General features: G+C 45.6%; 1 protein-coding gene across 3 annotated transcripts in view; it reads right to left on the minus strand.

Annotated features, from left to right (window-relative positions):
* The window catches only part of osbpl1a (oxysterol binding protein-like 1A), a 255,624-nt gene that overhangs the window by 7,365 nt on the left and 237,392 nt on the right, over positions 1–10,867 (minus strand). For all 3 annotated transcript variants that reach the window (XM_061888874.1, XM_061888875.1, XM_061888876.1), the window contains 3 exons: positions 8,169–8,273; positions 2,144–2,267; positions 1,952–2,042 (listed from right to left, as the gene is read on the minus strand). In XM_061888874.1, coding sequence (XP_061744858.1) covers positions 1,952–2,042; positions 2,144–2,267; positions 8,169–8,273 — 320 coding nt within the window. The remainder of the gene's footprint in view (positions 1–1,951; positions 2,043–2,143; positions 2,268–8,168; positions 8,274–10,867) is intronic.

The following is a 10,867-nucleotide window of genomic DNA, read 5'->3' on the forward strand; positions in this document are numbered from 1 at the left end:
AACATATTTGATGCTCAAACTCATAAACTTTTTTTTTTTTGCAAATAATAATTAACTTAGAATTTCATGGCTGCGACACGTGCCAAAGTAGTTGGGAAAGGGCATGTTCACCACTGTGTTAAACCACCTTTTCTTTTAACAACACTCAATAAACGTTTGGGAACTGAGGAAACTAATTGTTGAAGCTTTGAAAGTGGAATTCTTTCCCATTCTTGTTTTATGTAGAGCTTCAGTCTTTCAACAGTCCGGGGTCTCCGCTGTCTTATTTTATGCTTCATAATACGCCACACATTTTTGATCGGAGACAGGTCTGGACTGCAGGCGGGCCAAGAAAGTACCCGCACTTTTTTACTACGAAACCATGCTGTTGTAACACGTGGCTTGGCAGTCTTGCTGAAATAAGCAGGGGCGTCCATGATAAGTGTTGCAAAACCTGTATGGACCATTCAGCATTAATGGTGCCTTCACAGATGTGTAAGTTACCCATGCCTTGGGCACTAATACACGCCCATACCATCACAGATGCTGGCTTTTGAACTTTGCGCCTATAACGATCCGGATGGTTATTTTCCTCTTTGTTCCAGAGGACACCACCTCCACAGTTTCCAAATATAATTTGAAATGTGGACTCGTCAGACCACAAAACACTTTTCCACTTTGCATCAGTCGATCTTAGATGAGCTCAGGCCCAGGGAAGCCAGCGGCGTTCCTGGGTATTGTTGATAAATGGGTTTTCCTTTGCATAGTAGAGTTTTAACTTGCACTTACAGATGTAGCGACCAACTGTAGTTACTGACAGTGGTTTTATGAAGTGTTCCTGAGCCCATGTGGTGATATCCTTTACACACTGATGTCGGTTTTTGATGCAGTACCGCCTGAGGGATCAAAAGTCCGTAATATCGTCGCTTACGTGCAGTGATTTCTCCAGATTCTCTGAACCTTTTGATGATTTTACGGACCGTAGATGGTAAAATCCCTAAATTCCTTGCAGCAGCTCGTTGAGAAATGTTGTTCTAAAACTGTCCGACATTTTGCTTACAAATTGGTGACCCTCGCCCCATCCTTGTTTGTGAATTACTTAGCATTTCATGGAAGCTGCTTTTATACCCAACCATGGCACCCACCTGTTCCCAATCAGCCTGCACACCTGTGGGATGTTCCAAATAAGTGTTTGATGAGCATTCCTCAACTTTATCCGTATTTATTGCCACCTTTCCCAACTTCTTTGTCACGTCTTGCTGGCATCAAATTCTAAAGTTAATGGTTTTTTTGCAGAAAAAAAAAAGTTTATCAGTTTGAACATCAAATATGTTGTCTTTGTAGCATATTCAACTGAATATGGGTTGAAAATGATTTGCAAATCATCGTATTTTGTTTATATTTACATCTAACACAATTTCCAAACTCATATGGAAACGGGGTTTGTATATATACAAATAGGGAAGCACGTTGTCGCATGGGATAGCAAGATGGTTCTGAGTTTGATTCCCATTTCTGTGTGGCCCTTGCATATGTACTCATCACATTTATAGAGCTATTCAAACATTGCTATTTGTCTAGAAAAGCCATGTTTTGATGTGCTAATCCCATCAGCTACAGGCTAAGAGGCGGGCGAGCAACGTCCTCTTGAGCTAAACTCGCAATCTTTGAACATATTTGGCCTGAAAGCATAATCAACCTTTCCGATAAGAACTTTTATTCGAGGGGAAAAAAAAAACTACGCTTGGTGGCGAATGTCGTGTGCGAATGAACCAGGAGACAAATGTTACTTGACATTGAATAGCAACTATTAATTATTGCTATTTTGCTTCAAAAATGATGAGGTGACATGACCTCCTCATTTGTTCTGTAACAAAGACCGCCAGCACGTTTGGGCCCCAATTAAAGACTTTGCATAAATTAGCGGGCGCCTGTTAAGCCGACGTGTCCGTTTTCATTACGGGGCGCTCACCTCGTCTTCCACTCCTCGTCCAATTTGTGGCGGTTCTTTCGAGCGGCCCTCTGCTTCTCCTCCAGTCTCTTTTTCTCCTCGCTGGCGAGGTCTGTCAGAACGAGAACAGTTTGTCCTCAAAAGTCGCCCGCTCAGCGCATACCTTTTAAACGATGACACCATTAGCCAGTCGCTGCTGTCGGGCTAAATTACCGATGTTGCCGTTCTCCATGGCTCGAACGTCGGGCCTCCGTCTGCAGTCGGTGTGAGGGATGACTCCCTCCATGTCCTCGTGCAGCTCGTTCAGCTGCATGGCGAAGGATGTGAAGCTGTACATCTGCACTCAGACGGGGGCAAATGGAGTCATGCGTTGTTAAAACAGACTCTGCACAAACTCATGACATGCAACTTAAAACACAAAACCAGTGAAGTTGGCTCGTTGTGTAAATGGTAAATAAAAACAAAATACAAAGATTAGCAAATCCTTTTCAACCTATATTTAATTGATTAGACTGCAAAGACAAGATTTTTAAAGTTCGAACTGGAAAACTTTGTTATTTTTTGAAAATATTAGCTCATTTGGAATTTGATGCCCGCCACATCTTTCCAAAAAATCCGGCACAAGTGGCAAAAAAGACTCAGGAAGTTGAGGAACGCTCGTCAGACACTTTGTGGAGAGGCGGAGCCGACGGTCCGACAGAGCACGCTGGAGGCGGCGAGGAGGCGGAGAATACGAGCGAGCCGGGTGCCGGGAGCGACGCCACGAGCGAGATCAGGTGCGTGGATCGCACACTTGGACACAATTTAGGAATCCTTTCGCACTGTTTAAAGGGGCGGCAGCTGTGAACGTGAGGGGAAGTGGTGAAGAAACGAGGAAGGAACGAGAGGGAGAGGCAGACGCAAAAGACGTGGACAGCTAAAAAGCGACACGGAGGAGCGAGCAGTGAAAAGCAACCCGCAAAATACTTTTCTTGATTGAAAAATAAAGAAGTCTACACCTGCTCGCAAATGTCTGTGCTTGGTGGTCCATGGAACCCGCAAGATGGCTTGACACCGTCACATTTGGCGCCCAACCTGGAAGGACCACCAAGGGCAGGGAGGAAGATCCCCTGTGGGCTCTCATAGGCACACTCGCCAGCCTCGCGGCAAGCAGCCAATAGCAATGGGAAACAGTGGTGGACCAGATGGAGAAGAAATTTACGATGATGATGAAGAAATTTATGTTGAAGAAGTTTACGATAAAGAAGTTTATGATGAAAAAGTTTACGTTGAAAAAGTGTACATTGAAGAAGTTTACAGTGATGATGATGAAGTTTACGATGATGATAAAGTTTATGATGATGATGAAGTTTACAATGATGATGAAGTTTGTGATAAAGAAGAAGTGAAAAAAGAAGTTGAAGATAAAGAAGAAGTTGAAGAAGAAGAAGAAGTTGAAGTTCAAGAAAATGATAAAGAAGACAAAGACACAGAAAAGGAAGAAGACAAAAATGCAGAAAAGAAAGAATACAGAGACACAGAAAAGGAAGAAGACAAAGACAGAAAAGGAAGAAAACAAAGACGAAGAAGACAAAGACAAAGAAAAGGATAAAGGAAAAGACGAAGACGAAGAAAAGTACAAAGAAGACAAAGAAAAAGACGATGAAGAGGAAGAAATAGAACAGGCGACAAAGGAGAAAACTGGCGGCAAAGGTGGTCGCGGCCGTCTTCACTTCCCATTCCCGAGAAAAAAAGGGGGGGGGGGGAGTAGGCTCAGCCGGTTGGAAGCCCGGCTTGCGTCTGGCGATGAAGGACTGTGGAGAGGCGTAGCCGACGGTCCTACAGAGCAGCAGGTCACGCTGGATGGCGGCGAGGAGGCGGAGAATGCGAGCGAGCGGCGAGGCGGGGCGTGCCGGGAGCGACGCCACAAGCGAGATCAGGTGCGTGGATCGCGCACCTGTATACAATTTATGAATCCTTTCGCACTGTTAAAAGGGGCAGCAGCTGTGAACGTGAGGAGAAGTGGTGGAGAAAAGAGGAAGGAACGAGAGGGAGATGCAAGCGAATGAACAGCGCATGCAACAAGGAAGAGAGCGACAGCGAGAGGCAGACGCAAAAGACACGGACGGTTGAAAAGCGACACGGAGGAGCGAGCAGTGACAGCGTGGACGGCTGAAAAGCAACCCGCAAAATACTTTTTTTGATTGAAAAATAAAAAAGTCTACACTTGCTCGCAAATGTCTGTGCTTGGTGGTCCATGGAACCCGCACGACGGCTTGAGACCGTCACATTTGGCGCCCAACCGGGAAGGACCACCATGAACGAGAAGAAGTTTACGATGATGATGAAGAGATTTATGTTGAAGAAGTTTATGGTAAAGAAGAAGTTTATGATGAAAAAGTTTACGTTGAAAAAGTGTACATTGAAGAAGAAGTTTACGGTGATGATGATGAAGTTTACGATGGTGATAAAGTTTATGATGATGATGAAGTTTACAATGATGATGAAGTTTATGATAAAGAAGAAGTGAAAAAAGAAGTTGAAGATAAAGAAGAAGTTGAAGAAGAAGAAGAAGTTGAAGTTCAAGAAAATGATAAAGAAGACAAAGACACAGAAAAGGAAGAAGACAAAAATGCAGAAAAGAAAGAATACAGAGACACAGAAAAGGAAGAAGACAAAGACAGAAAAGGAAGAAAACAAAGACGAAGAAGACAAAGACAAAGAAAAGGATAAAGGAAAAGACGAAGACGAAGAAAAGTACAAAGAAGACAAAGAAAAAGACGATGAAGAGGAAGAAATAGAACAGGCGACAAAGGAGAAAACTGGCGGCAAAGGTGGTCGCGGCCGTCTTCACTTCCCATTCCCGAGAAAAAAAGGGGGGGGGGGGGGGAGTAGGCTCAGCCGGTTGGAAGCCCGGCTTGCGTCTGGCGATGAAGGACTGTGGAGAGGCGTAGCCGACGGTCCTACAGAGCAGCAGGTCACGCTGGATGGCGGCGAGGAGGCGGAGAATGCGAGCGAGCGGCGAGGCGGGGCGTGCCGGGAGCGACGCCACAAGCGAGATCAGGTGCGTGGATCGCGCACCTGTATACAATTTATGAATCCTTTCGCACTGTTAAAAGGGGCGGCAGCTGTGAACGTGAGGAGAAGTGGTGGAGAAAAGAGGAAGGAACGAGAGGGAGATGCAAGCGAATGAACAGCGCATGCAACAAGGAAGAGAGCGACAGCGAGAGGCAGACGCAAAAGACACAGACGGTGGAGGAGCGAGCAGTGAGAGCGCGGACGGCTGAAAAGCAACCCGCAAAATACTTTTTTTGATTGAAAAATAAAAAAGTCTACACCTGCTCGCAAATGTCTGTGCTTGGTGGTCCATGGAACCCGCACGACGGCTTGAGACCGTCACATTTGGCGCCCAACCGGGAAGGACCACCATGAACGAGAAGAAGTTTACGATGATGATGAAGAGATTTATGTTGAAGAAGTTTATGGTAAAGAAGAAGTTTATGATGAAAAAGTTTACGTTGAAAAAGTGTACATTGAAGAAGAAGTTTACGGTGATGATGATGAAGTTTACGATGGTGATAAAGTTTATGATGATGATGAAGTTTACAATGATGATGAAGTTTATGATAAAGAAGAAGTGAAAAAAGAAGTTGAAGATAAAGAAGAAGTTGAAGAAGAAGAAGAAGAAGTTGAAGTTCAAGAAAATGATAAAGAAGACAAAGACAGAAAAGGAAGGAGACAAAAACATAGAAAAGGAAGAAGACAGAGACACAGAAAAGGAAGGAGACAAAGACGAAGAAGACAAAGACAAAGAAAAGGATAAATGAAAAGACAAAGTCGAAGAAACGTACAAAGAAGACAAAGAAAAAGACGATGAAGAGGAAGAAATAGAACAGGCGACAAAGGAGAAAACTGGCGGCACAGGTGGTCGTGGCCGTCTTCACGTCCCATTCCTGAGAAAAAAAGGGGGGGAGTACGCTCAGCCGGTTAAAAGCTCAGGTTGCGTCTGGCGATGGAAGACTGTGGAGAGGCGGAGCCGACGGTCCGACAGAGCAGCAGGGCACGCGTGAGCCCGGCCCAATATGGCGACGAGGAGGCGGAGAATGTGAGCGACAGCGAGAGGCAGACGCAAAAGACGTGGACGGCGAGCGCGGTCTGCTGAAAAGTCACCCGCAAAAGACTTTTCTTGATTGAAAAATAAAGAAGTCTACACCTGCTCGCAAATGTCTGTGCTTGGTGGTCCATGGAACCCGCATGACGGCTTAAGACCGCCACACACTTATTTGGAACATCCAACTAATTGGAAAGAGGCGGGTGCCATGATTGGGTAAGAAAGCAGCTTCCATGAAATTCTCAGTCATTCACAAGCAAGGATGGAGCGAGGGTCACCACTTAGTGAACAAATGCGTGAGCAAACTGTTAGGAACATTTCTCAACCAGCTATTGCAAGGAATTTCGGGGATTTTACCATCTACGGTCCATAATATCATGAAAAGGTTGAGAGAATCTGGAGAAATAACTGCACGCAACCGGCAATGCCTGTGAACCTGAGGTGGTCCTGCTCCCAAAAAGCGACATCAGTGTGTAAAGGATATCACCACATGTGCTCAGGAACACTTCGGAAAACCACTTACAGTAAATACAGTTGGTCGCTACGCGAAGCAAAGCGAAAGCCATTGATCAACAACACCCAGAAACGCCGCCGGCTTGGCCAGGGCCGAGCTCATCTAAGATGGACTGATGCAAAGTGGAAAAGTGTTCTGTGTTCTGACAAGTCCACATTTCAAATTTTTGGGGGAAACTGTGGACATCGTGTTTTCCGGACCAAAGAGGAAAAGAACCATCCAAAGCCATTCCTTTACCACTTTTGACATGCGTGTGGGGTCATTGTCCAGTTGGAACACCCAACTGCGCCCAAGACCCAACCTCCGGGCTGATGATTTTAGGTTGTCCTGAGGAATTTGGAGGTAATTCTCCTTTTTCTTTGTCCCATTTACTCTCTGTAAAGCACCAGTTCCATTGGCAACAAAACAAACCCAGGGCATAATACTACCACCACTATGATTGACAGTGGGCTTGGTGTTCCTAGGATTAAATAGGATTAAACAACTCAAATTTTGTTTCCCCTCTGACATCACATGGACTAAGGTAAAACCTTCTAGAGGACAGTTCTGTGGTCAGATGAAACAAAAATTTAGCTGTTTGACCACAATACCCAGCAATATGTTTGGAGGAGAAAAGATGAGGCCTTTAATTCCAGGAACACTATACTTACCGTCAAGCATGGTGGTGGTAGTATTATGCTGTGGGTCTGTTTTGCTGCCAATGGAACTGGTGCTTTAAATGGGACAATGCAAAAGGAGGTTTACCTCCAAATTAGGTTGGGTCTTGGGCGCAGTTGGGTGTTCCAACAGGACAATGACCCCGAACACACATCACAAGTGGTAAAAGAACGGCTAAATCAGGCTAGAATTAAGGTTTTAGGAGCAACGCCGCAATCAAGTTCAGGAGCGTGAATCATGCACCTTGACACAATCGGTGTATCTCCTCGCAGTGAATAAAAGGGGAGAAGGAGGAAAAATCGGGGCAGAAGGAGGAGGAGAGCACGCAGCAGCGACAGAGGAGCGAAAGCAAAGAGCAGACGAGGACGACGGCGGCTGAAAAGCGGACCGTGAGCGAGCAGTGGAGAGGAGCAGCTGAAAAGCGATCCGACCTGAGGACAAAGCTAAATTGCAAAATAAACAAGAGTTGAACCTGCTCAAAAGCAATGTCCTTCCTGGGTGGTCCATTCAACCCGCACGACGGCTTAAGACTGTCACATATATACAGTAAACTGTATATATATATATATATATAATATATATAGAAACATACATATTTCTTATTTTGAAATGTATTATATAGAATGAGCATATTTGGACAGGAATCGATTTTTTTCAGCACCCCTCAATGTTATGGTTTAAAGAGCAAGTGCATTGGAGCAAAAGCTGCTAAACATTTGAACAGTGACCTAAATATATTTAAGCAAATAAAAAACAACAACATTTTACTTAAATGATATTTTAGCTCAATCTAATTATTCATGTGTGGAACGAAAATGGAAAAAAATTAATAAATACTATAAAATGCATGCAAGCGCATTCTCTTTCTAGTTACCTCCCCGATTAATAGTTTATGTACTGGATTTTGATCCTGGACGGTAAGTCTCGTGTGTACGTGGTCATTGCCGGGCCGTGCATACAAATCCATGCTGTCGCACCTGGGCTGTGTTTGCCGGCCTGGGGGCAATCCTCCACAGAAGCTGGCTGCCGGGTATCATCTCTACGCTGTCGCTGGCTGGCGAAGGAACATCATCACCCCCACCCTTGGGATCACACACAGGCATGCACACAATACACACAGGCACGCACACATTACACACAAAAGCACAGACGCAATACACACAGGCACGCACGCACGCACGCACACATTACACACACAGGCACGCACGCAATACACACACAGGCACGCACGCAATACACACACAGGTACGCGATACGTAAGTACATGATACACACAGGCACGCACGCGATACACACACACAGGCACGCAAGCAATACATACACAGGCACACAAGCAATACACACGCAGGCACGCACACAATACACACAGAGGCACACACGCAATACACACACAGGCACCCACACGATACACACACAGGCACCCACACGATACACACACAGGCACACACACAATACACACACAGGCACGCACACAATACACACACAGGCACGCACACAATACACACACAGGCACACACGCAATACACAAGGAGGCACGCACACAATACACACACACAGGCACACACACAATACACACACAGACACGCACACGACACACACAGACACGCACGTAATACACACACAGGCACGCACACAATACACACATAGGCATGCACACAATACACACACAGGCACACACGCAATACACAAGGAGGCACGCACACAATACACACACAGACACGCACACGACACACACAGACACGCACGTAATACACACACAGGCACGCACGCAATACATACACAGGCACGCACGCAATACACACAAGCACGTACACGATACGTAAGTACATGATACACACAGGCACGCACACGATACACACACAGGCACGCACGCGATACACACACACAGGCACGCAAGCAATACATACACAGGCACACAAGCAATACACACGCAGGCACGCACACAATACACACAGAGCCACACACGCAATACACACACAGGCACCCACACGATACACACACAGGCACCCACACGATACACACACAGGCACGCACACAATACACACACAGGCATGCACACAATACACACACAGGCACACACGCAATACACAAGGAGGCACGCACACAATACACACACACAGGCACACACACAATACACACACAGATACGCACACGACACACACAGACACGCACGTAATACACACACAGGCACGCACACAATACACACATAGGCATGCACACAATACACACACAGGCACACACGCAATACACAAGGAGGCACGCACACAATACACACACAGACACACACACGACACACACAGACACGCACGTAATACACACACAGGCACGCACACAATACACACACAGAGGCACGCACACAATACACACACAGGCACACACGCAATACACAAAGAGGCACGCGCACAATACACACACAGGCACACACGCAATACACAAAGAGGCACGCACACAATACACACACAGGCATGCACACAATACACAAAGAGGCACGCACACAATACACACACAGGCACACACACAATACACACAAAGGCCCACAGGCAATACACACACAGGCACGCACACAATACACACACAGACATGCACACGATACACACACAGGCACGCACACAATACACACACAGACATGCACACGATACACACACAGGCACGCACGCAATACACACACAGACACGCACACAATACACACAGACATGCACACGATACACACACAGGCACGCACGCAATACACACACAGACACGCACGCAATACACACACAGACACGCACACAATACACACACAGACACGCACACAATACACACACAGACACCCACACAATACACACACACACACAGACACGCACACGATACAAGAGTCAGACTTCAGCACCTGTCATGGATGTCAGTGTAACCTCGAGAGAACAGTTCAGCAAGCATCAGCGAGCTATCTCTACGTGTGTGGTTTGAGTTTTCCTTGGCATTTTGAGTCTTTTTTTCCCCTCTTGTAGAAGCAGCAGCCTCAACAGGAACACCAAGCGAGGGAAGATGAAAAGGCCGGAGGCCATGCGGTACAGTTGAATGCTAATGTTGGCGGCTAACGCTGTAGCCTAGATGCAGGTTTGTGTCAAGAATTGCCGTCAAGTTTTTTAGTGTTAGAAAATACAACTTTGCATTGGGGAATAACTTTTATTTTAACTTTTACAGTACAGTGTTTCCTCCCTACTGGACTGAAACAATTGATAATTTGGAATTGATGATGACATCATTAATTGATTCAGAGGTGAATTTGATTTTACACCGGTATGAAAGTTATGTTTTGAGTTAAATTAAAGATTTGGTACAACATGCTGCTGCTAGACTTTTGACAAGAACGTTATTACGCCTATATTGTATATACCTCCAGCCATCCATCCATTTTCTACCCTTGTCACTTTTGGGGTGGCGGGAGGGGGGTGCATTCGAAAGGAAGGTGGTGTACACCCTGGACAAGTCGCTACCTCCTGACAGGGCCAACACAGATAGACAGACAGCATTCACACTCTATAAAGCTATACATACGTTAAGTCATGAAAAAACACAAGAGGTTATATCATCCCGACAAGCCTGTTTCGCAGGTTTCCTTTTTTTAATATATATTACGCCCTACCCCAGTATTGAGCACTATACAGCGGATAATATATGTATATATATATATATA

Source organism: Nerophis ophidion, linkage group LG26 (assembly GCF_033978795.1).
Source record: "Nerophis ophidion isolate RoL-2023_Sa linkage group LG26, RoL_Noph_v1.0, whole genome shotgun sequence".
Taxonomy (NCBI): domain Eukaryota; kingdom Metazoa; phylum Chordata; class Actinopteri; order Syngnathiformes; family Syngnathidae; genus Nerophis; species Nerophis ophidion.